The sequence below is a fragment of the Vanacampus margaritifer genome, chromosome 20 (genome assembly GCF_051991255.1).
Source record: "Vanacampus margaritifer isolate UIUO_Vmar chromosome 20, RoL_Vmar_1.0, whole genome shotgun sequence".
NCBI classification, from domain to species: domain Eukaryota; kingdom Metazoa; phylum Chordata; class Actinopteri; order Syngnathiformes; family Syngnathidae; genus Vanacampus; species Vanacampus margaritifer.
Genome location: NC_135451.1, coordinates 13,488,637 through 13,514,177, shown reverse-complemented (window position 1 = coordinate 13,514,177; position 25,541 = coordinate 13,488,637). Strand labels below are relative to the sequence as shown.

At 39.4% G+C, this 25,541-nt stretch overlaps 3 protein-coding genes across 4 annotated transcripts; 2 read left to right on the top strand and 1 right to left on the bottom strand.

Annotated features, from left to right (window-relative positions):
* Positions 1 to 163: 163 nt before the first annotated feature.
* Positions 164 to 3,644, bottom strand: naa50 (N-alpha-acetyltransferase 50, NatE catalytic subunit). Of its 2 annotated transcripts, none has more exons than XM_077553853.1 (5): positions 3,434 to 3,644; positions 2,176 to 2,309; positions 1,599 to 1,718; positions 1,435 to 1,501; positions 164 to 1,304 (listed from the first exon to the last, which is right to left on the bottom strand). In XM_077553853.1, the coding sequence occupies exons 1-5, from the start codon at positions 3,439 to 3,441 to the stop codon at positions 1,127 to 1,129; spliced, it is 507 nt and encodes a 168-aa protein (XP_077409979.1). In that variant the 5' UTR covers positions 3,442 to 3,644; the 3' UTR covers positions 164 to 1,126. The 2 variants fall into 2 exon arrangements, with proteins under 2 accessions (XP_077409979.1, XP_077409978.1); XM_077553852.1 differs by having other exon boundaries at positions 2,176 to 2,312; positions 3,434 to 3,643.
* A 964-nt stretch (positions 3,645 to 4,608) lies between these two features.
* Positions 4,609 to 12,163, top strand: atp6v1ab (ATPase H+ transporting V1 subunit Ab). The gene is made up of 15 exons (XM_077553851.1): positions 4,609 to 4,747; positions 5,713 to 5,808; positions 5,884 to 6,012; positions 6,143 to 6,357; positions 6,479 to 6,616; positions 6,699 to 6,850; positions 6,928 to 7,090; positions 7,282 to 7,390; positions 7,464 to 7,586; positions 8,479 to 8,593; positions 8,668 to 8,731; positions 8,795 to 8,998; positions 9,075 to 9,169; positions 11,312 to 11,483; positions 11,590 to 12,163. The coding sequence occupies exons 2-15, from the start codon at positions 5,727 to 5,729 to the stop codon at positions 11,680 to 11,682; spliced, it is 1,854 nt and encodes a 617-aa protein (XP_077409977.1). The 5' UTR covers positions 4,609 to 4,747; positions 5,713 to 5,726; the 3' UTR covers positions 11,683 to 12,163.
* A 298-nt stretch (positions 12,164 to 12,461) lies between these two features.
* On the top strand, positions 12,462 to 25,489 carry gramd1c (GRAM domain containing 1c). Its single transcript, XM_077553850.1, has 18 exons — positions 12,462 to 12,624; positions 13,702 to 13,813; positions 14,344 to 14,467; positions 16,131 to 16,228; positions 16,450 to 16,545; positions 16,669 to 16,749; positions 18,843 to 18,961; positions 19,834 to 19,966; positions 20,041 to 20,188; positions 20,979 to 21,119; positions 21,198 to 21,316; positions 21,822 to 21,964; positions 22,055 to 22,158; positions 22,960 to 23,121; positions 24,091 to 24,160; positions 24,515 to 24,634; positions 24,748 to 24,829; positions 24,928 to 25,489. Exons 2-18 carry the CDS (start codon positions 13,715 to 13,717, stop codon positions 24,994 to 24,996), a joined length of 1,908 nt encoding a protein of 635 aa, XP_077409976.1. The 5' UTR covers positions 12,462 to 12,624; positions 13,702 to 13,714; the 3' UTR covers positions 24,997 to 25,489.
* The last annotated feature ends 52 nt before the right edge of the window (positions 25,490 to 25,541 follow it).

Here is a 25,541-nt window from a genome sequence, read left to right as displayed (position 1 = left end):
TTTTTTTATATACTCTTGATTTGTTTGTGTTTCTTGGAAAGGATGAGGAAACGTGTCATAATATAACAACCATAGAACCATATAATAAAGGCTATTTTTATCATCTTCAAAGTGGGTATGAACTGGATAAGCAGTGTTGAAAATTGATGGATGGACTTGCATCTTGATGGCGGACAGCATTTTTACTGCAAATAGTAATTCATTTATTTAGATGTTAAAAAGTCATACAATATAGAGCTTCAGAAAAAGATAAAATTCTTCAAAGAAAAGAAACCATGCTTATACTACAGTAGAGAGAGGACACAAGTCTCCTTGCATGCATTCGGAGTCAGAACTTCCTCTGGGTAAAACACGCTCACACATACACACACACGCACGCACGCACAAGCGCTTCAAAAGACCACAAGCAAACACTTCGGTGTTCAATACTTGGCAGGAACTTGTTGGGGGGGGGACCAGCTCTGCCGTGTCGCCCCTCCATCCCAAAAGATCTTGTGTTTCCCCTTTGGAGAAGAACACATTGACATTCAATACTAGTTTCCAAACCCAGGAGAACCTCTGAAACGCTTAACCTCTGCAAAGTAAAAGTAAAATAAAACCAAAACAAACAAAAAAAAACAACCTAATGGGTTTTAAATGAATTCCGAACGCACCGCCATCTTGTTAACTGCTCCTCGTGGCCCACGGAGAAGACATTCAAACCCCCCACCCCACACAAACTATCAGGTGCGGTCTTTTAAACGGTTTCAAAACAAGAAATGATGGATAACGGCCCCCTGTCCCCATTTAGCTTTTAGAACTGCATCCAAACCAAGTCAAACACAAAGTATGCATTGCAAACACACTCAGGTTGTCAATCGGAGAAGCACTTTTTAGACACTGTCAATTAACTGTTGTGTGAATAACATGGGGGGGGCAAACAAAACAAAACAAAAAGCAATCCAAAGAGACTTCGCCATATAATTAAGATTTTTTTGTCCTTCTTCCCCAATTTTGTCTTTGTAAGCGTCCGTGTGGGGGTGGGGGCGTTTGTCACAGTTCTTTTATCCGCAGGTCAAGGTGTGCTGGTTTTTCCCCAAAAAAAAAGCGGGTGACGCCCCGCCCTGTCCGTCAGACCGTCGACGCCCTACTCCGTCTTCTGGAGCTCTCTGCTGGGCGGCGCGCTCGGGCTGCGCAGGCTCTTCTGCAGGACGTGCGCATCCGCCGGCTCTATCCTCTTGTAGTAGTTCTTCTTGGTCTCGATGATCTCAAAGCCAAACTTTTGGTAGAAGTCGATGGCCGACTCGTTGCTGATCTGCACGTGACTGTCAGAATGAGTGCAATAAAAAAAAAAAATAAGGATCTTCAAAAGGGTGAGTGGTTTTACTTTATTTTCATTTTAATGCATCTTTTATTATGCAGATGGATTCGTATGGGAAAACATATGACACTCACAGGTAAATGTTGTCAAAAGTGCCATCCTTCTCGCAGATGTTGAGCACGTGGTTCAGCATTTTTGTACCTACGAGGGGGGGCCACAGCAAACAATTTTAACTCACACGCTCCGTTAGGGTTAAAAAAAGAATCAAATAACAAATCCTCCATTTTGTGTGACTCACCAATGCCGAGTCTCCGGTAAGGCGCGAGACAGCCCAGCGTCATGATGTACAATCGCTTCTGGTTCTGAGAGTGGTCCACTCGGCAGCACACGGCCCCCACCGCGATGTCATTGAAGTATGCTGCCAGACAAAAGAAACAAAAGAAGAGCACACCCCCACCTCCATTTAATCAACCTCTCGCACTCAACAGTTTTCCAAAGGCCTTTTATGTATTATTCATAGTTACTTGTACATATAGTGGGACCTCACAATTTGAATGCAGCAACTTCCAGCATGCTTGTCAACCTGATTTGTTGATGATTTTCTCATGAGAAATTATAAAAATGATCATTATAGAGTCAAAATGGTGCCTTTAGTTCAGTCATTTGATTAGTCGTTTTTCTGTCCTACACCTTTCACCATCAGTGCTACCCTTCGATGGTGGCGTCACAAAAAAAAATGCAAAAGCAAAACACACTTGTGGCCTTCATCTTTTTGGTCCTGAAGTCTCACATAATATACGCAAATGTTAACGCTTCCACTGTACTTTTATTAGAAAATCAATGTTGATAAAAGCTTTATTTGTGCCGTCACTTACCGAGCTTAGCGAGCTCGCCCACCTCAAGCACGTCCTTGTAGAACTTGTCGTTGTAGCTGACGGGGAAGATGACCTGGTTGAGGCGCTTCAGCTGCTTGATGTTGTGGGGCGTCACGTCCCCCAGCTCGATCCGGCTACTGGAACAAGAGCAAAACGGTCAAAGGGCTGAACACAAGGCAAAAAAAAGACCAGCTCAGTCAGTCAGTGTTGTGCTTTTTCTTTGATGACACCGCCACGGACAGATACAAGCAACTACAGAAAAGGAATCTGCAATTATGATCAGTGAGTAGTTTTGCTATCAACTGGTTTGTGCAATTTTGTTGCTTAAAAAAATCAGGAAAATGTGTTTGTTTGTTTTTTAACCAAACAATAGCACTAGTTTGAACGTATTGTGTTCACAACAGCCTGTGAGCGCTCACTATTCTCTCTCTCTCTCTCACACACACACACACACACACACACACACACACACACACACGCACACACGCACACTTCCACTGACAATGAGAAAGGTGAGGGAGAGCGAGATGAACCCATCCATCCATTTTCTATAGCGTTTGTACTCAGAGTTTCGGGCGACAGGTGGGGTAAACCCTGGAAAGGTTGCCCGCCACCGTCAATAACAAGGCACATATAAACAAACAACCCATCACACTCAAGTTTACACTTAGCGCCATTTTAGATTGGCCAATCAGACCTATGGACGTTTTAAAAGTTTACATTTAAGTTATAATGCATTTTTTGAACATGTTGAAGGAGAGAGTACCTGTAGAAAGATTATGTCAAATCCACACATACGAGTTTCGAACCCTAAACCTCAAAAATGCACGGCAGACGAACTAACCACAGTGCTGCCGTGAGGTGAACTCTCTTGACCCAAAATGCACACCTGACATTGTTGACAAACAAGTTCAGTTTCAGCATTTTTCTTTATATGACTGAATTTAAAAAACTAGCGTCCACTTTACCGGCGGTCTTAATAAACGTGAAGAAAAAAAACGGCTCACATTCCTAGTTGAGTCTCGGCTCGTTAGCGTCAGCAACAAGCGTTCCGCGCAACGGCTTGAATTCGGCGGAACCATCAACGGGGCTATCTCGGGATTGTTTTTATTTTTGCCCCCGGCTCGGGTACCAAGTTTAAAAATAGCTTAGCAGGGCTAGGCTAAGCTACCTAGCTGGCTAGCTTCGCCGTCTCCTCCCCCGGTGACAAAATGCAGTAGCGAACAACTTCTTCGCGGCTTAAGAAGCGGACACTCACCCTTTCATTGTAAACGGATATAATTTTCACCGAGTCTCGACTTTTATCGTCGTAGCGGGCGGACAAGGGGAGATTTGACAGAGTTGGGGTCGGGGGTGCCTTCCCGTTTTACCCTCCACATGTAGCTCGTTGCGACGGTTAGCTTAGCCGCCGCACCGCTTTCCACGATTGTGAGGCGACTGTCAACCCTGACCCTCCCGCGCATGCGCACTAGCGGCATTAAGAACAAGCGGATATGCCCTGCATTTGATCTGTTAGGGTGTACAGGTACTGTACACGACACTTTATGTTTCTGTTAGATAGCACGGGGGTGAGGGAGGAACTTAATTAAATTCGGTTAGTTGGTAGGCTTAATTAACATGTGAAATTATTTCTATAGTATCTAGATAAGTTCAGCGCTTAAGAAGTGCAGTCCATGTTTGCATTATTGTTTCATGAAAAATTAAAAGTTGCAGTGACAAAGCCACACATTTGTATTATTGTTGTAATATGACAACAAATAAAATGAATACCAACCAAAAAATCAAGATACAACAGAGCACTTAATTATTTATTACTTGATTACTCATCCAGAAGTGTGTGATACACCGCATGTTTGAAGAAAAGCAATTAAGGCAAAGATAGGCAGAAAACATAAAGGAAAGAATAAAACCCATGGATCATCAAAGCAATACAACACAATCATAGGAAAAAAAATCTTAGACTACTCTTATTTCTTCAGTTTCTTGTTCATTTTAAATGCATGGCATTGCACAACTAACAATAACAAGTTACAAACCAATTCATCCATCTCTACTGCTAGATAAAATGACATCGAGAGCAACCATTCATGCAGTAAAGGTGCGTGATTCAATTAATTTCAGGGGTTAAAATGAGACCTTAAGTCACTACAGCCGAATAATTTCTCAAGCGACTCAATTTTGGCTCAAGGTCATTGCATAGATACTAGTCAGTTATAATAGCTAACTCCTAACATAATCATGCGCTCGATTTGCCCAAGCCACTTTCGAATAGTAACTTGGCCTTATGATCAAATTACATTCTCGTAAAATATTTTTTTATTATTCGTAATACGTTTAAAAATTATATGTAATCGTTGAAAAAAAAATCCATAGTGACCCTTTTGGATTATTTTACTGCTGTAACTATCGTCGTGCAGTTCCGGGGGGAGGATCCAAAATGGCGGCCCGAGCAGTGGCAGCTTCCGGCCTGTGAATGAAGTCAGCTGACCTCAGTCTGCTACTGTCACGCACCACATCGCGCATCGTTTTCTCTCGAAGCAAGACAGCAAAAGCGCCGTTTCGCAAGCACACGGTGAGACTGATGTTGTTACGACTACCCGACGCCATTTAGACACCGACGCGTACGCTATTTAATTCAGAATTGCTTGTTGTTTTAAGACTAGTAACCCATTGCACCAAAATGCTGGGATCTCCTGTTTTTTTTCTCAGGCCGAGTCGCTCACGTCTTGTCAATGTTACCAGCAAACACGATCAATGTCATTAACATAATATTTAAGCGTGAGGGCGTTAACAAGCTTATTTTGAAGGTTATTTGTTGTAAATACATTGGGTTGCGTAAAATGAAGTAGATGCGCCAAACATCTCGTTCTCCGTCACAGCTACGTTCAAAATCATACGAATTAGCCAAGTTGAACGGGTTAACTCGTTTTAAATTATATTTTCAATTCACACCCGGACGCCAGGATCGTGACGCGTACATGCAACATTCTGGACACGCAACATTTACCTACACACACATGCGCACACGTCTTGGCGTTGAAGAGACATCTTTTAACAAAATTGCAGTTGCATATATAGCTTTTATTAACTATAAAACATATAAAAATGGGCATAACTAAGTTCCCCATTTACAGTCACAGTGTGCATGTTCATTTTCCACTTCCTTATCTGGCCAGTAAATCATGTGCCACATGATCACATGATCATCAAGTATTATGTTTTTGCTCACTGTCCTTATGTGGAATGCATGAAGGATTATGATGATGATGTGATTTTTATGCACAGGCATACATGCTGCTTGTCAAAATGTGCACATTGATTTGTGTATTAAATGAATCAAGCAAGTCATCAATTAGTCAAACAAGCCACCTTATCTCTACATTATTTCGGTTTGTTTGCACTCAAGTTGCTGTTTTTTTTTTTTTGGGGGGGAGAGCTGTGAGATGACACATGCATTTATTTTAGTGGCCATCTGGTGTAAAGGGAAGTTAATGAATCCACCACACCAGAAGACTGATGTTTTTTTTCTTCTGATAGTCAATCCAGTGAAGATGGACACATCCAAGCTGCCGAAGATCCGAGATGAGGACCAAGAGAGCCAGTTTGGATACGTGCATGGAGTGTCCGGACCAGGTCACTGCCACATTGTGTTGTTTACGTCATCCGCCATACTCCTAAAACCCGGATTGTTTTTTTTCCCCACTCTAGTGGTGACGGCGACTGCCATGGCGGGGGCGGCCATGTATGAGCTGGTGCGCGTCGGCCACAGCGAGCTGGTGGGAGAAATCATCCGGCTGGAGGGAGACATGGCCACCATCCAGGTCTACGAGGAGACCTGTATCCTTTTTTTGGAAACTGTATGACGCGCCTCACTCCAATTTGATTCATTCGATTACGATTGTCCATTTTCAATACGTATGTAACAATGAGGACGAGTCTATGCATTTTTCTGAACTCGCAAACCCAGCCGGGGTGTCCGTCGGCGATCCGGTGCTGCGTACCGGGAAGCCCCTCTCCGTGGAGCTGGGCCCGGGAATCATGGGCTCCATCTTTGACGGCATCCAGCGACCCCTGAAGGACATCAACGACCTCACGCAAAGCATCTACATCCCGAGAGGCGTCAACATCGGATCGCTCAACCGAGACCTTAAGTGGGAGTTCTCGCCTGTTAAGAGTCTTCGGGTACGTGGGGTCAAAGGGCAGTCAAATCAAAAGTCCAAAAATCCAGACATGAGGGCAAGAGATTACCAGATGCGGTATCTGTAAAGATGAAGGTTGCGATGGAGTTTGTTTTGTCTGTTAGGTTGGCAGTCACATCACAGGCGGAGACATTTACGGGATGGTGTACGAGAATTCCCTCATCAAGCACAAAATCATGCTCCCGCCCAAAAACCGGGGCACCGTAACCTACGTGGCCCCGCCGGGAAACTATGACCTCTCCGTCAGTACCAACACGATTACTCCCAGGTGTTATAATAAGGCATCAGTGACGTGCTTTTTTTTCCCCCCAAATACCCCATCAGGACGTGGTGATGGAGCTGGAGTTCGAAGGTGTGAAGGAGAAGTTCACCATGGTCCAGGTGTGGCCCGTCAGACAAATCCGGCCCGTCACGGAGAAGCTTCCCGCCAATCACCCGCTGCTGACCGGACAGAGAGTCCTGGACGCCCTTTTCCCGTCAGACCTTTTGAACATTTCCTCACTCGAGCCATCCTCCGCCTCCGGATCTCCGAACATCTCGTTTCGTATCGCAGGTGCGTGCAGGGAGGAACCACGGCCATCCCCGGCGCGTTCGGCTGCGGGAAGACCGTCATCTCCCAGTCGCTGTCCAAGTACTCCAACAGCGACGTCATCGTCTACGTCGGCTGCGGGGAGCGCGGGAACGAGATGTCGGAAGTGCTGCGAGACTTCCCCGAGGTGGGAAACTCACTTAGCTACTAGTAATCAATATTTCCATCCGTTTTCTATAGCGGTTGTCCTCATTACTCGATTCGGCAAATATTCGATTGCTGTGGCACATTTGTTGCTAGGCAGAATTGGAAAAAAAAAAAGCAAATAATTGCAGTGCGAGTATTTAGCACTGACGCCTGTTTGCGTTCCCCGCACAGCTGACCATGGAGGTGGGCGGCAAGACCGAAAGCATCATGAAGAGAACCACGCTGGTGGCCAACACCTCCAACATGCCCGTAGCTGCCCGAGAAGCCTCCATCTACACGGGTAAACTCCGCAAACCCTCACAAAACGTCACGCTTGCTTCATATATTTGTTTTGTTTCGCTTTTTTTGGGCAGGAATCACACTGTCCGAGTACTTCCGAGACATGGGCTACAACGTCAGCATGATGGCCGACTCCACCTCTCGCTGGGCCGAAGCTCTCAGGGAGATTTCGGGACGTCTGGCTGAGATGCCTGCTGGTAAGTGAGGAGACTCCTTGGTGGGGAAAAAAGGAGAATAAAAATAAAAGTTTTATTTATACTTATAAATAAATGAAAGGTACTCTTATTTAAAACTAACAAACAATTAGTGCAGGTATTTTTTTCTTAATGTTGCCATTCAATTGGTTTAGAGTACTCATTTTTTACATTAAATTTTTTACCTTAGAAAACATTATTTTAAAAAGATGCAATATTGTTTTTTTGTATCCAAAATACGTATTTTATATTAAGAAAAAAAAATCTGATTTCAAGGCAGTAGCCAATTTAATTAAAAAAATAAATAAAAAAATGATTATCTATAAATATTTTAAATGGCCAATGCATTCTATAAACTGTATATAGCTACATCATTTATTATAAAACGTAAGAAAGAAAATTGCCATTGCAATAAAAATTTTTGAGAATGACATCAAGTCAAAGAAAAAAAAAATCCTGATTTTTATTTTTTAATCGGACAAAAAGTAATATAGTTGTCAAAATAGCATCTAATTATTTATTTTATTTATATATATATTTTTACATTAATTGATATATTTATTATACTGTATCTGTTATAAAAAATATCATACTATACATCTTTGTTAAGCATCTACATTTAAATATTTATTTGTCTGACAGTAGTAACATGTGTAGATTCTATATTTGGTATCAAATCAAATATAAATATTATTAACATTTCCCATTCTGAGATTCTCGTTTATTTAAAAAAAAAATTCCCAATTCATTGTGTTTGTACGTAGTAGGATTTGAATGGCAAAACAAGAGTTCCCCTCAAAAGTATAATTTAACAATACACAAAACGGCCTCAAGGTGGAGCCAGTGCATCAAAGTTGTGAAGTATGTGAAAGGAAGCCGTGTGTCGTGTCTACAGACAGCGGCTACCCGGCCTACCTGGGCGCCCGTCTGGCGTCCTTCTACGAGCGTGCTGGAAGGGTGAAGTGTCTGGGCAACCCCGAGAGGGAGGGCAGCGTCAGCATCGTTGGAGCGTGAGTAAAGATGGAGAGAATTTTTTTTTTACATTTTTCTGATATATCCCCTTTAAAAATGTGTTTTGTTTTAGTGTCTCGCCCCCTGGTGGTGACTTCTCCGATCCCGTGACTTCAGCCACGCTTGGCATCGTTCAGGTAACAAACCGCCGCCGACGCCCTCAACTCCATCTTAGTTGATGACGTATGTCGCCGCGTCAGGTGTTCTGGGGTCTGGACAAGAAGCTGGCCCAGAGGAAACACTTCCCCTCGGTCAACTGGCTCATCAGCTACAGCAAGTACACCCGCGCCCTGGATGAGTACTACGACAAGCACTTTGCCGAGTTCGTGCCGCTGCGCACCAAGGCGAAGGAGATCCTGCAGGAGGAGGAAGACCTGGCCGAGATCGTGCAGCTCGTCGGGAAGGTCATTAATAATAATAATAAAAAATAAATAAAATAATAAAAAGAGAAGCGCTCACCTGATGACTTGGCTGCGGCAGGCGTCACTGGCGGAAACGGACAAGATCACTCTGGAAGTGGCCAAGCTGATTAAAGACGACTTCCTGCAGCAGAATGGCTACACGCCTTACGACAGGTCAGTTTCGTTATTATTTTTTTTAATTTTTTTTTTACCCACTCTCAACAGTAGGGATGGGCTTTTTTCTTTTTTAATTCATTCACAGCCATTGACGGCTATAAACGTAAAAAAATAATAATTTTAACTGTTTCTATTAGTTTAACATTTTTTCCACTTTTGTTAAAAAGAGTTTGAAAACCTCGAATTTTTTTTATTGTTCATTTCGAACAGATGTAAAAAAAAATATTTTCTTCTTTAATTCGTTCACTGCCATTGACGGCTATAAACGTAAAAAAAAATAATTTTAACTGTTTCTATTAGTTTAACATTTTTTTCCACTTTTGTTAAAAAGAGTTTGAAAACCTCGAATTTTTTTATTGTTCATTTCGAACAGATATAAAAAAAAAATTTTCTTCTTTAATTCGTTCACTGCCATTGACGGCTATAAACGTCAAAAATTAATTTCAACTATTTCTAGTAGTTAAACATTTTTTTCCATTTTTGTTAAAAAGAGTTTGAAAACCTCAAATTTTTTTATTGTTCATTTCGAACAGATATAAAAAAAATATTTTCTTCTTTAATTCGTTCACTGCCATTGACGGCTATAAACGTGAAAAATTAATTTCAACAATTTCTAGTAGTTTAACATTTTTTTCCACTTTTGTTAAAAAGAGTTTGAAAACCTCAATTTTTTTTATTGTTCATTTAGAACAGATCTAAAAAAAAAAATCTTCTTTAATTCATTCACTGCCATTGACGGCTATAAACGTAAAAAAAATTTTTTTTAACTGTTTCTATTTAACATTTTTTCCACTTTTGTTAAAAAGAGTTTGAAAACCTCAAATTTTTTTATTGTTCATTTAGAACAGATATATAAAAAAAAAAGTTCTTTTTTAATTCATTCACTGCCATTGATGGCTATAAACGTCAAAAATTAATTTCAACTATTTCTATTAGTTTAACATTTTTTTCCCACTTTTGTTAAAAAGAGCATGAAAACCTCGAATTTTTTTATTGTACATTTAGAACAGAAATAAAAAAAAAATGTTCTTTTTTAATTCATTCACTGCCATTGACGGCTATAAACGTCAAAAAATTATTTCAACTATTTCTATTAGTTTAACATTTTTTTCCCACTTTTGTTAAAAAGAGTATGAAAACCTCGAATTTTTTTATTGTACATTTAGAACAGAAATAAAATTAATTGTGAGTTAACTAGTGAAGTCATGCGATTAATTACAATTAAAAATGTTAATCGCCTGTTGTCCCTAATTTTTAATAATCTTTTAAAAAAAAATAGATTTATGGCAGTGAATGAGTTAATATAAAGGCAGATCCTTTTTTTTTTTGACCAAAAATTCGCTTTTCAATTTTAATCTTTTTTTTTTTCTCTCTTTCAGCAAAAAGAAAACTCACTGACAATGACATCTTTTAAAACTTGAAGTCGCGTTTTTAAAAACCCACAATGCATTTTAATAAAACATTTTAGAATTTAATGTCAATAAATTGACAAAAAAAATACTCCCTTTAGGATTAATATGTAACAACAAAAATGTCACCAAACATAACATGAATAAAAGGTATGGTTTCTAAATGAGCACTGAAAATGTCAACAAAGTCTTGCATATACTATGCAGCACTCCTTGTAGTTTTTTTCTGGTTTTCCGCAGACTACAGAAGCCGCTAAAATTATAATAATAATAATCATAAAAAATAAATAAAATTGACCCCCCCCCCAATAAAAATAATAATAATCCCATGAATCACCCAACAGTACTCACCAGAAAATAATAGCAGCATCACAAGCCAGTTTGAAATCTGTTGCTAACCAAAACAGCAGCATACAGTCTTTCTGATAAATGAAAATGTGGAGACTTGAACTGAAAGATGATTTTAGGTTATGCAGAGCCTTTTAGCGTGGCAGTAGACGCTGATATCTGTGTGTGCAGCTATGCGCATTACAAATAAATTAAAATAGAATTTGAATCAATTAATATCACGGAATATTAGACAGCCTTCCAGCAACCAAATATTAATGTTAATAAATTTGAATTGTCTCAGCTCGTAGATGTTTACTGCAGAGCCCAGTTGAACTCTATTGCTAGCCAAAACAGCAGCGTCTACCAAGACAATTGACTGACGGCACGTGTCATCCCACAGATTCTGTCCCTTCTACAAGACGGTGGGCATCCTGTCCAACATGATCGCCTTCTACGACATGGCGCGCCACGCGGTGGAGACCACGGCGCAGAGCGACAACAAGATCACCTGGTCCATGATCCGGGAGCACCTGGGAGAAATCCTCTACAGGATCAGCTCCATGAAGTTTAAGGTTTGTATTTTTTTTTTCTTTTATTAAAAACATGGAGCTTTTTTTTTTTTTTTTTTTTTTTTTTTTTTTTTGGATTCACCACAAGCTTTCCATTACGTCAATGCAGGACCCGGTGAAGGACGGCGAGGCCAAGATTAAGGGCGAGTACGCGCAGCTGCTTGAAGACATGCAGAACGCCTTCCGCACTCTGGAAGAATAGACGTCCCTTTTTTTTTTGTTGTTGTTGTTGTTTTTTTTGGTCTCCAATCCATCACATTCCACCTTTTGTGCTTCCATCTTGTGTGTGCAATTTCATATGGAGGTCAAAGAGAAAAAGGATGTGTACTGTATTAGTGATTCACACTCTGGATCGTCAGCATGATCTTGAATTTATCGTGTGTCCCTTTTTGTTTACATCATCATCTGTGCGTACGTGAGTGTGTGGTTGCTGTTTTTTTTCCCCCCATTGCGCGTAAGTCGCGCACTATCATCTCTGTACAGAAGAATTATGAACAGAATAATATCATTGAGATCAGTCTATTTATTGCAGCGTTTTTGATGTCGCTTTGTTGTTTTGTTTTACGCTTGTGCGCGTGCGTGCGTGGTTGTGTTGTGTACTTTTTTTTGCCGCGTGGATGTCTGTACGAGTCCGACCGGCACCCTAGCGATTAAACGTGCGGTTTTGAAAACAAAACAAAAAACTGGTGTCGGACTGGTCTATCTGCATGTCACACATAGTTTTAAAATGGGGGCTATAAATAAATACTTTGTAGGGGATGAATGCTAATGCTAATGCTCTTAAATGCTAAAAAATGGATGTAATAATAAAAGAGTTGTGTTGTTGTACATAATGAGCATTTGTAGGTTTTAGTAGTGTTTAAAATTGCCACATGGACCTGATGACATGCTCGCCGGGATTTGGTGTTGCCCACGGCCGACAGATTTGAACACCCCCACCTGTTCAAAATGGATTCCTCCACATTTCTCCAATCCAATGAGCATTTAGTAAGTCGACAACACACTTAAAAGGTATGAGATACACCTGCTGACTAAACAAAACATTTTAAGAAACACCCAGAGCGTTAAGCTTTCCCGCAAGTAAGGCAATTTTAAGCTGGGAGTGTTCATCTCTTCACGCCATCCTGGGTCCACTCCGAGTCGGGTATGTTGAATATTTGTCAGTTATTGTCACAGTCGTCACGGTGTTTTTAACTGCACCACCCACGCAGTTTTGTGGGAGTTTTTAGATCCACGTGGAGTGATAACTTTCGTCTTTTACTGATAAAGGTCATTCCACGCTGGAAAAAAACAATAGTCAAATACCAAGTACCTATAAATAAAATAAAAAAATGGCGGCGCAGGCGTACCAAAACGTACTAAACTGCAAAAATAAATAAATACATCTTTTCTTTCTTTTCTTTTCTTTTTTTTAAGCTCAATATGTTCAAGCGATATAAGCAGGAAATAACGGCAATTTGGTGTGCATCACGACCACATGACTGTCGTAAAGGACCCATTGTATAGTGAATCTCTGTTTATTCATGTTTCGGCATCGATTTTTTAGGGAATAACAATATGTTTTTTTTTGTTTGTTTTTGTTTTTTTAAATCCAGTAATAGGCGTAACCACAAAGTATTAAAGATTGCTTAATATTGCTTTGGCACCATCTGTTGGCGTCATGAATTAAATAGCTTAACTGATACAAAAATAGACCTTTTCCGCCCTCTAGTGGCATCCAGTTACATGTACAATGAATACAGTATAAAGTTGTTTTTTTTAAGAGAGTCGGGGGTGGTCAATTTCCTTCGAGTTTCGCTCATCTCCATCACTTGTTGCTAGGCAGAGTTCATGGGGCAAAAAAACATAATATTACAGGCCACTCATGGTCACCTTACGACAGTGCAATCGGGTGGATCTGCTGGGGCAACGCCCACATTTGCCCAAAATGCAAACTGGTTGAAAGTGTAAAGGTTTCTTGAGACTGAGTGAGTGTGCACGTGTGTGTACCGCGTGTTTTTTCCATGCAGTCAAACCAGTTGGGCTGCAGTTCTAATGAGTTCCCTCAGGGCCCTGCAAAATGTTTGATGACATTCACTTTAGAGCTCATTAGACAGAAGTGTGTCCAAGTCCTCCGCTCCAAAACACCAGCGGAGTTCTCCACCGTGTCAAAACAAAAAGCTCATACAACTAATAGGATCACACAAGCCCAAAAAGTTTTTGTTTTTTTATTCGTGCACAGTGAGCCAGATCAGATGGACCAGCCATCTAACTCGTCTGGCGTGGGAGAGGACAACACGGACGAGACCACATCGCTGATAGAGGGCGAGGGTTCTTCTGAGGAAGGATGGGAGGTAATGATATATTTGAAAAAAAATAAAAAATAAATAAAGGGAGGGGGGGTCAGGGTAGATAACTTGACTTTTAAATTATTTTTGTTAAGCCTCCAGGGCGGCGTGTGATCAAGCGTGAAAAAAAAAATGTTTGTAGATTTTTGTGATATAGAAAAGGAGGTCTCTACAATATTATTCTTTAATAAATCTCCGTTGCTTGTATAACTGCGACTATCGATGCTAACTGTTAGCATGTCAATGCCGCTTTGCGTTGCAAGTTAGCATTAAGCTAAGTGGACTTTTGTAAGGCAAAGCCTTATTTTAAATACACAACAGGGCTTGACGAGTTGTCATGGCAATGAAAGGCATACTCGGCATTGGCCCCGCAGTAGAGGGGTGAGCTTTGACTCGTATGAATGAGACAAAAAGAAGAGAAGAAAGTGGAGAAAAAAAGTCTTATGAGAAAAGTATGTCACAGACAATTAAGACACCTGGGAGCTTTATTAAAATTGGTAAAGAATGCAAAATACGTCTTTTGTTTTGTCTTTCAGAGCTCAGACAACCAGACAAACTGTATCGGTGCATTTCAACGCCCCGTGACCACCTACAAACAGAGGTGTGATGAGTTCCGGAGGCTGTTTAAAGACGTGGCCAGCTCAGACAGACTCCTGCTTGGTGAGTGTCACCAAGGCATTTCTCAAACATCCATTATTTTTTTATTTTTTACAGCGCCAGTCTTCATAAGCTGCATGGGCAACATGTGTACAAATTTAGAATCCTAAATGAAATTTGCGTTTTTGGAATGTTAAGAGGAAGCTGGAGTACCTAAAAACCCACACTAGCTAATGCAAACTTGACACTGAGAATCAAAGCTAACAAGTTAGCAACCCACAATTGTGTGCTAACTACTTGTTCGACATGTTAGCCAAGGAATTCCCCGTTGCTAAATGTAACATTTTATTAACTCAAATTAACTGCTGTATGTACTATAATGTGAACATAAATAGGAAACGCTCCATTTCTACGGTTCACGAGTGACAAGCAGCTAGCTAGCGTGTGGCTAGCGTGCGAGTCCTCTTACGTAACACAATTGAGTGAAATGAAGTTCAGTGTTGTACTGTATGCTGATGTGTCTTCCAGGTCCCAAATTGTGTATGATATTAAATTTCAAGGCGGGTTTTTCCTTTAAGTCCAAGTTTAAGGCCTATCACTTATGCTTACACCGGGTAAACATGGGTGATAGTTTGATTGAAAAGAAAAAATGTTTGTTTAAAATGTTTGCGGTTTCTATAGTTCAAAGCGCATCCTTCAATTTTTTTATTGTACATTTAGAACAGATATAAAAATTTTATTTCATTTTTTTAACTCATTCACTGCCATTGACGGCTATAGACGTCAAAAATTCATTTGAACTATTTCTATTAGTTTAACATTTTTTTCGACTTTTGTTAACAAGAGTATGAAAACCTATATTTGTTTATTGTGCATTTAGAACAGATTTAAAATTTGTGATTAATTGTGAGTTAACTAGTGAAGTCATGCGATTAATTACGAATTAAAAAATGTATTGCCTGACGCCACAAATTTTTAATAATCTTTAAATCGCATCAGGTGATAAATTTTTTTTAATTGTAAACAATCGCATGACTTCAATAGTTGACTCACGATTAATCACACATTTTATATATGTATTTAAAAAAAATCTAGGTTTTAGTACTCTTGTTAACAAAAGTGGAAAAAAATGTTAAACTAATAGAAATAGTTCAAATTAATTTTTGACGTCTATAGCTGTCAATGGCAGTGAATGAGTTAATGAGCTCGATTGGTAAAACAAACGTTCTATTTCACCAATTTTAAGCCCCAAAAAAAACCAATCAATGCAACAATGTTAATTGACTTGGTGAGTGACGTGGGTGTCTGCCAATGGCAGTATTGAGTTACGTTAACAGGTGTTTCCAACATAGTGATGTGGTTGCTATATTTAGCAACCTTTCTGATTCTGAGCCTTCTAGTGATTATTTTTCAGAAAAAAAGTGCCTTGCGAGTTTAGTACGTTTAAAAATAGACATGATTAATTACATACAAGAAAAAAACTTTAAAACTGGTTAGAGGATCATTAGAACGTTTCAGAACCTTGAAACCAAAATTCATTAGCATGGCTAACGTTCGCCGCTCAGTAGGATACAGGTTTAATAGGAATTAGCAATTATTTTCACATTTTTTTTCTTGAAAAAAAAAAAAAGAAGAAGCTTAGCATCAGCAGAAATACAGCAAAATGAATTAAAATAAGAAATCAAATTATTGTAGAATTTAATTTCATTCCGTTTTTCTTCCTCAGATTACCAGTGTGCTCTCCAGCGAGACATCCTCCTGCACGGACGCCTCTACCTCACGAACAATTTCCTGTGTTTCTACAGCCTCTTCTATAGCACGAAGGTAATCGGACGGGTAGGGTAGAATGCGACGTGATATTTTCACGCGCTTGCGTCATTAAAGGTGAAGTGAGTGAATTAAGAATCGCTCCCCCACCTGCTTTTGCACTGAACAAAATGTGACTGAACTTGACAAACAAAAAACGGCATAATAGTAAGATTTTTTGATTTATTTATTTTTTCTCACCTTTGCCCTTTTTAATGTGCCCCCTCACCGATCTGTAGATTAGCCTGGCCCTCAAAGACATCATCGAAATGAGCCGGGAGAAATATGCCCGACTAATACCAAACGCCATCCAGATCTGCACCCAGAAGGAGAAGGTGCGACTATCTCGATCGCAATCATTACAGAGAGCGACGACACAAATGTATCTGGCGCGCGATTTGTGTTTCGTTTTTCACACACACCCTTTCCTTTCCTCTCTCTCTCTCACGCACACGCAGCTCTTCTTCACTTCCTTCTCAGCGAGAGAGAAAAGTTTCAACGCGATTTTCCACCTGTGGCAGCACACGCTCGTCGACAAGGTAAATTATTATTATTATTATTTTTTTACCTCCACCAAGGAAGTTGTGTTGTCAGTTCTCACTTGCTGCTTTTCCTCTGCACTGCTATCTGCTTTTTTTTTTTAAATTTTTTTTTTTGTTTTGTTTTTTTTTTTGTACTGGTGGGAAACGGCCGTAATTGAAAAGAACGGGCGACTGACTGAAAGCAGCAACTTAACTGCTCCTGCAGCTAAGCGGCGACTGTGGAGTGTAGTACAACAAGCTAAGCTAATGTTAGCATATGCTTATTTATTTATTTATCTTTAAACTTTTGTATCCACTGTTACAATGATGATTTTGCATGACCAGCACTCGTGTTTACGTCAGCCATTTTGTGCTGTCTGCTTTTGCCAATGGCAAGGTTGACAGGAGACCCGAGGAAGGATCAAAGAAAGGAAAGGGAAATCCAGCACCGACCATTAAATATATTTTAAAAAGGAACTGTTATTCCTAGTTGTCATGACACACTCATAATAATCAAAGTTTTTTCCCCTCCTAGCTAAAATCCATAGATTGCGATATGACTTTACCCCGACCGATATAACCATCAGCACTTATCTTATCGGCCCAAAGTCCAAATGAGAAAGCTCCAGCTGGAGTCGTGCTGGTTTTAAGGTTATCGGTGTTATTGCGTGCAGCAGCGGGAGGGAAAAAAAATGCAAGTTACATGAAAGATTTAACACACAAGGGGTCATAAGGGGGTCCTTATAGTTTGTGACGTATACTACAATGATGTGGTTGCGTGACAAAGAAGGCATCCTCATTTACAGCTTTAATGTTTATGTCCTGCCATTGTGTTACATTGCATATAAATATTTACTGTAATGATGACATTACAACTGCTTTGGCGCGGGCGAGTGACGGACTGTGGTGCATTTTGGCTTGCGTACAAATCTAGGATACATATGGGGAATTTATGCTGCCCTCTTGAGTTGGCCACTGTAGAAGAGATGCAGTGTTGGGGAATGATGGGAAGTGTAAGTTACACTTATCGTAAACATGGGGGGGGGGGAAGGTCAAAGCACATTTTGTAGAGGAGGTGGAACGAGCAAAGGAGGCAGGTATGAAAACAACTTTTAGCTCGTAGTGACTAAAGTATGTTGTTGTTAGCCTTCTGCCAAGATGCTTGCTTCATTTCTTCAGATTGATTTGATTTTTTTTTTTTTTTTTGTTCCAATGAATTGCCGTGAGATAAAAAAAAGTGCATTTTAGGTTCTTGTTAGAAAAGTATTGGAATAACATGCAACGGTTAATTTACATGCTCGGTTCATGAAAATAAAATAAAATGTGCTGTGCCTAATGAAGTGACCTCACATACAATTTAAATGTGTTCATTCTGCCATTGCATAGTTGACCGTTTATGTCGTCATATGCTGGAGTAGCCGGTTAGCCGGCTTGTGTGTGTGTGTGTCACTGTTAGACTTGTCAGTGGGGATTGGGAGGCACAAAAACACCCCCATGTAAAGTTCATTGACCTCAGGTGTTTCCGCAAAAGGGAGGGGGGGATTGGCGGCGTAATTTGCATGTGACACAAACACTCGGGGGACTCCTGAAGCGATACTTTTAAAATAAAAATAATTGTTATTAAAAAAGTTATTGTCGTCGCGGAACAAGCTTTCCGGCTTTTTTTTTTTTTGGGGGGGGGGGGGGGTGAATTTAAGCAAATGAAGTGGGTGGTGCGTCTTCACTTCCGGGAAGTAAGGGCAAGTGTTTGTTTTTTAACTTCACCTCACACTTTGACCGCCTGTCGAGTAAAGCATCCGGACGTGGGGGAAATGACCTCCAGCAAGTAAGCCTTTTAACAACTACATTATTATTTTTTATTTTTATCGTAAATGCAGGGAGAACAGCGCGCGAGCGTCGTGTTGCGTTAAAGTTCAGATACTACCGACGGACATTTGCGAGTTGACGCTGTTGCGTTTCCGACCACGCATACATGTTGAAACTCCAGCATTAGCGCTCCAAATGTCTTTAAACAATCTTTGAAGCTGAGAAATAAAACGTATGCTGACAGACATTTATTTACACGATGCCATTGTGCTTCCAAATGTGTAATTTTTTAAAAATATTTCCAGCCGCTGGCCAACACCGAAATTTGGCAGATAGTCAGGCAGCAATATGGAAATGAGCTGGGTTTGAGCCATGAGGCGATGGAGAGCGCACAGTTTCCTGCAGACTTAAGCATGCACAGCAGGTAAGCGCATGTCTTGTTTCTCTACAAGCTTTGTACAAATAAAAATGCAAGCAGATGACAACGGAGCATTCCGACTTACAAATTCAGTTCAAATGTACAAATTTGGTTTGGAACAGAGGCTGAATAAAGTATGCTACAGTGTACTGCATTGTGCTTTTCCGGCTTCTATTCTTTCCACATACAAATACTGGACATATTTAATTATTACATATTAGGAGTGGCTCTAAACCCTGTGAAACAAGCACGCTTTTTTTTCTTTTCTTTTTTTAAAATTATAATCCAACTGCGCAAAAGTACCTAAAAATTTGATGTCATTTTTTACAGCGAGGTATCGTGGTACTTTTATATTGCCATTTATAGCATGCAACCATAAGTTAGCCATCCAGTAGAATAAATAAAAGTCTCCACTTTGAATGCATTTGCTAGCCAAAATAGTAGCACCTACAGAAGCCATTTGTTTTTGAAAAATCTACGCATGAATAAATAATTGTCTCTTTCAAATCTGTTCCTGCTTTTGTCCAATAATTACCTCAATGTTGTCCAATGAACCGAAACCGCAGCAAATCAACATTTAAACGACTTCATGGAGTTAACACTGTTTTTTTTTCTCCCCATTGAAATTTGCCCCCCCCCCCCCCCCAAAAAAAAAAAAAAAGCAAATAAAATGTGGAAAAAAGTTACAGAACTGAAATGTCAACAATTTAAAAGCAGGACAAATAAAAAATTCGGACTAGCTGCCCTCAAACTGCAGCACGGTGGGCCTAGTGGTTTGCAATTCTGTCTCGCAGTTCTGAGGTTAGGGTTCGAAACTTGTTGCCTGCCTTTGTTTTGAGTTATTTGTGATTCTTAATGCCCGTCTGCCTGCCTGCAAGACACGGGGCCGACGATTGCTGCTTTACAAAGTTGGAGAGGACGTCCTCCGTTCACCTTCTCGCACCCGAGCTGCCATCCTTGGAAAATGACGAGTTTTTCTCCACCACCAGTTCGCAGAAGTCTGCCCTGGAGGTAGACGGGCGCCACGGCGATAATCTCCGCACAAATAATTCTCTCCGCTAACATTTTGCAGCGTTGTCGAACAGGAGGAGCGCCGCATCTCCGTGTCCCCGCGCCGCAGTCCCGTTCCGTCTCTGCACCGCTTGGAATTGGAATCCTCCGCCAAATCTTTACCACTTCCCCCGGACGAGGACGGCGCGACGCAGGAGAGCGGATCGGACAGCGTGGAAGAAGGTGAGGAAGGTGCAAACGAGGAGCGAGGAGCTTACTTGTATTCTTACAGCAGGAATGGAATGAACAGATGAGCAGGTCATTTGTTGGGAAGTATTTTCTTTTTCTTATTTATAGTAAATACATTTATTAACTCATTCGCTGCCATTGACGGCTATAGACGTCAACAATTCATTGGAACTATTTCTATTAGTTTCACTTTTGTTAACAAGAGTATAAAAAAACTAGAGTTTTTTTTATTGTACATTTCGAACAGATATAAAATGTGTGATTAATCGTGAGTTTACTATTGAAGTCATGTGATTAATAACAATAAAAAAAAAAAAATGCCTATGCCCCTAATTAAAAATTATTCAAATTATTAAAAATTAGGAGCATCAGACGATAACATTTTTAAAATTGTAATTAATCGATTAATCACAAATTTTATATCTGTTATAAGTGCAAAATAAAAAAAATCTAGGTTTTCATACTCTTGTTAACAAAAGTGGGGAAAAAATGTGAAACTAATAGAAATAGTTCAAATTAATTTTTGACGTCTATAGCCGTCAATGGCAGTGAATGAGTTAATGAGCTCGATTGGTAAAACAAACGTTCTATTTCACCAATTTTAAGCCCCCAAAAAAACCCAATCAATGCAACAATGTTAATTGACTTGGTGAGTGACGTGGGTGTCTGCCAATTGGCTGTTGCATGCTCAGTGTTTACGGTAGAAAAAGACTTAAATCTGTCAATGCGGCATCACGGTGTTTCTATTTTGTGGTCAAATAACGTCCTGCCCCTCCCCCCCCAGTTGAGCGAAGCGGCCTGCCGAAGGAGCAGGGTCGCCTGTACCTCAACAAGGTCTTCCACATGAGCGCCAGCCGAATGTTCGACCTGCTCTTCACCGAGTCCGCCTTCATCCGCCGCTTCATGAGCGTGCGCAAGATAACCAGTGCGTGTTCCTCCCCGCCGCACGCCGCCGACCGACGTTGGCGCTCCCGCCCGGCAAAAATCGCTGTCATTTTTCCAGATACCAGCTTTGCGCCGTGGCAAAAAGACACCAACGGGGATATGAAGAGGAGTCTGAATTACACCATTACCATTTCGAACCCTCTGATTGGCAAATTCTCCACGGCAACAGAAAAACAGGTGCGTTAGAGGGTGCGTGATTTAAGATGATATATATATATATATATATATATATATATATATATATATATATATATATATATATTTTTTTTTAATCTCTCAATCATATTATTTTTAAAATTAAAAAAATATATATTTTTTTTAATCTCTCAATCATATTATTTAAAAAAAAATGTGTATATATTATTATTTTTAATCTGTCTCAACCATATTATTTAAAAATAAATAAATAAAAATAAATATATATATATATATATATATATATATAAATTTTTTTAATCTGTCTCAATCATATTATTATTAAAAAAAAAAAAAATATATATATATATATATATATATATATATATATATATATATATATATATATATATATATATATATATTTTTTTTTTTAAATCTGTCTCAATCATATTATTATTTAATAAAAATATATATGTACCTAAAAGTCACAAATATGTTTTTTTTTTCTGGCTTGCACAACTAAGAAATTCCGTCCCCTTGTCAGACGCTGTACAAAGAGTCTCGCGACGGTCAGTATTACCTGGTGGACTCGGAGGTGTACACGCACGATGTGCCCTACCACGACTACTTCTACACGCAGAATCGCTACTACATCAAAAGCCACACCAAGCGCAAGTGTCGACTCAAGTAATACTTTTTGAGATCAGGCCTCCAAATGTGCGCGCTCGTTATTGTAAGACATTTTAACAGCCGGGTGTGTTTTTTTTGTGCCGTTAGGGTGTATACGGATGTCAAGTACAAAAAGCACCCATGGGGCCTGGTCAAGTCCTTCATCACTAAGAATTCCTGGAGCGGCATTGAAGATTATTTCAGACAACTAGGTGAGTAAAGTCTGCATTATGTTTATTATTTTATTTTTATTTTTTAATTTTTTTATTAATTTTTTACGTTTTATGTGCCATTTGAACAGCTAATTACGAAACCGTGACTACCACATATTTATACTAGTTCAAAAGCAGCCTGAAGAAAATAAAGAATAGCGAGTTTGTATTTTTTGTTTTGTCAGGAAGGGAGGGAATTTCCTTTGCAGTTAAATAAGTGGATCTACTTCATTAATTTTAGTTTGTTTGATGATTAAACAGAAAAATCACATTTAATGTCTATTCCATACTTTTTACTCATTTACATATGTTTTTTTTTTTTTTGCTATTTATCATGAATGTTTTACAAGGGATTTTTAATTTATTTGATTGGTTCTATTTGTTTCCTTATTTTTAGTCCAAATTGTAAATTTCCCTTTCACATTTTTTTTTATACATTTGATTTAATATATTTTCTTACTTTACAAAGTACTTTTAAAGCCTATTTTGTACATTTATAAAAATGTATAATTTTAATTTTTTAATTTTATAATTTATAAGAATTACACTCATTCCCTTTTTAAAGCCACACACAATCAAAGTCACATATATTACAGTGTAGAATGTGATGATGGCGACTCCAAATGGTTAAAAAATATACCTGCACATTTGGTAATATTTAATAATTGATGGTATAATTGGTTCTAAAAATATCCACAAAAAGGGAATCAAATCGGAAATGTGACCTTTTTCGAATACGTCTTTCGCATTTTAACACTCTCAACAACTTCAAATCAACTGCTGATGTGCGTTCGTATCCAGAGGCAGAACTTTTGGAGGAGGAGGCTGAGATCAACCCGGGAGCGGCGGAGGCCGGCGCGTTGCGGCGGAGGCGGCGGACTTACAGTCGGACGATGCCGGAGCACATGAAGCCCAAAAAGCATTTGGGCCAAGCGCCTGACGAACACGGAGACGGCAACATGGGTATGACATCATTGTCACAGCATCATGATTGATATTGTGTAGTAGAAAATGTCAATGGAACGCCGGACAAGTGCACTTAAACTTCTTTCTATTGTTCGATCACAAATTGGACAAAAATGCTCTTTACCGTGACAACAACCTCAACTGGCAATCCGCGTGTGTCGCTAATAAAAAGCTAATCTGTATATTCGACAAAACAATGCAGCTTTGCTTACCTTACCAGATCAGCAAAATGGCCACCATTCAAGGAAATATTGTGCTTTTAACTCATTCCCTGCCATTGACGGCTATAGACGTCAAAAATTCATTTGAACTATTTCTATTAGTTTTTTCTCCACTCAAGAGTATGAAAACCTAGGAAAAAAATGTATTGTACATTTAGAACAGATATAAAATGTTTGATTAATCGTGAGTTAATTAGTAAAGTCATGTGAATAATTACAATATATATATATATATATATATTTTTTTTTTTCCCCTAATTAAAAAAAGAAGAAGAAAAGATTATTAAAAATTTGGGGCATCAGGCAATTAATTTTTTTTTTTGTAATTAATCGCATGACTTAACTAGTTAACTCGCGATTAATCACAATTTTTATATCTGTTCTAAATGTACAATTTAAAAAAATGTAGGTTTTCGTACTCTTGTTAACAAAAGTGAAACTAATAGAAATAGTTCAAATGAATTTTTGACGTCTATAGCAGTGAATGAGTTAATTTGTCTGGAATGGGGTACAAAATTAAAACCCCCGATCGGTACAATTGTGATTTCCCATGTTTAACTGTTCACCCTGCAGTATTGATGAGTGCGCAAAATGCAATCGCTCACGTTGTTGTTGTTGTTGTTGTTATGATTGAACACGTTCATGTCGCTCATTTCCCTGAAAGACCGCCACTGGCGTTTTTTTTTTGTCAGACACGGTTTGTAATTATCTTTCAACCTATCGTCTTTTTGTTCTTGTCGTTGAGGCCTGGCAGAGATGAGCAGCCCATACAGATCTTGGATCATCTGGGCCTTGGTGGCTACAATGAGTCTGATGTAAGACAAACACGCTCGGCACTGATTGCAATTCTTCCTGTATTGCGTTTCCTCTTTTTTTTTTAATTGCTGCAGCAAGTCGGGACGTGTTGCACACAAACACACCAACCACAACAGCACAATCCAAAATCGACTTTGTTGTTAAAACTCTTCTTATAGTGTTCCAATATATGTGAAGTTTCCACATCACTCTACACAAATACTCAGACTACAGCTCTGCTTACCTCTCGGCTTCGACGTGATAGTGTTTCGGAGAGTGGCATCGGTTGAAAGTGGCTCCAAATCGTCACCCAGCCCTGCTTCCGAGTCACGGACGGAGAAGCATGGTGTAAGTCGGCTCTTTTTCCGTTTCAGTCTGCTGATCCTGACGGTACTAAATGTGGGCTTGTTCGTCAAGTTATGGGCCATGGAGGACATGGCCCACCGCATGTACCTGACGACAAAGCATCGGTTGAGGGAGACAACAGAGGCCAGGTTTGTTTTGATCTTCCGCCGCAATTGATTGTACTTTTTTTTTTTTTAATAAATGTATTAATTTTTATTTATTTATTTTAAATACATGTTATGACATCCGAGTACACTTCCAGGCACGGTCTACCGTTCAGGAGCAGAGAGGAGGCGCAGCTGCTCAGAACTGTACTGCAGGACTCCATCAACCTTTTGGAGCAGGTAGCTAAACTTTGTCATTTAATTATACTGTATGTATGTATAAACTTGGTCTTTTCTATATAGTTAGATAATGAAATGTAACTTTTCTGTCTTCACAGCTGCGGCGTTCCCTGATGCTACTGCAGCAGAACTTTGCCTTGGCCAATCAAACGGCAGTTTCACAGTGACATAGGGCGGGGCGTTAAACGCCAAGCCGACCATGTTTTTATTGCTACTGACTGACCTCTTGAAATGTGCCTTTTGTGTGAACTGCACGCAAAACCAAATGTAAATATTTTATTTGTTCTTTTTATCGTCAGCGAGTGAATCATAATTTAAAAATGACTTTGTTTACAAGTTTACACATTTTTAATTTTAAAAAACTTTTCTTTTTTTTTTTCCTTGAGGGCCATGTGTTTTTTTAAATTGGATCATCCGAGTCTTTTTGTTTTTTTTTGGTGCTATTTTGATTTTTTCGCACATTTACCGTGCTGTTTTGTTAAACGCATTCTGTACTCTGCACATCATAAATGCACGTTTGCTGACCATTGTTTTTGCATAAATGTTAAGTTTAATGTTTATATTGCTGCCTTTATTCTTCTATTTTGGCCACTTTGGTGAATTTATTTTTTTGATCAATAAATGATTCTTGCTGTCAAATTGGAAGAAAACAAAGACGAATTAAGTTGCAATTTTTTTTAATGGACATTTAAAAAATATATATGCGAAAGAA

Coding starts and splice junctions, on each gene's coding strand:
- gramd1c (XM_077553850.1), top strand. CDS start 13,715: ATGGACCAGCCATCTAACTCGTCTGGCGTGGGAGAGGACAACACGGAC. Junction 16,546..16,668: donor TCTGCACCCAGAAGGAGAAG/GTGCGACTATCT, acceptor ACGCACACGCAG/CTCTTCTTCACTTCCTTCTC. Junction 21,317..21,821: donor CCACGGCAACAGAAAAACAG/GTGCGTTAGAGG, acceptor TCCCCTTGTCAG/ACGCTGTACAAAGAGTCTCG.
- atp6v1ab (XM_077553851.1), top strand. CDS start 5,727: ATGGACACATCCAAGCTGCCGAAGATCCGAGATGAGGACCAAGAGAGC. Junction 7,091..7,281: donor TGCTGCGAGACTTCCCCGAG/GTGGGAAACTCA, acceptor TTCCCCGCACAG/CTGACCATGGAGGTGGGCGG. Junction 9,170..11,311: donor GGCTACACGCCTTACGACAG/GTCAGTTTCGTT, acceptor GTCATCCCACAG/ATTCTGTCCCTTCTACAAGA.
- naa50 (XM_077553852.1), bottom strand. Junction 1,502..1,598: donor TTACCGGAGACTCGGCATTG/GTGAGTCACACA, acceptor CCCCCCTCGTAG/GTACAAAAATGCTGAACCAC. Junction 1,305..1,434: donor ACTTTTGACAACATTTACCT/GTGAGTGTCATA, acceptor TCATTCTGACAG/TCACGTGCAGATCAGCAACG.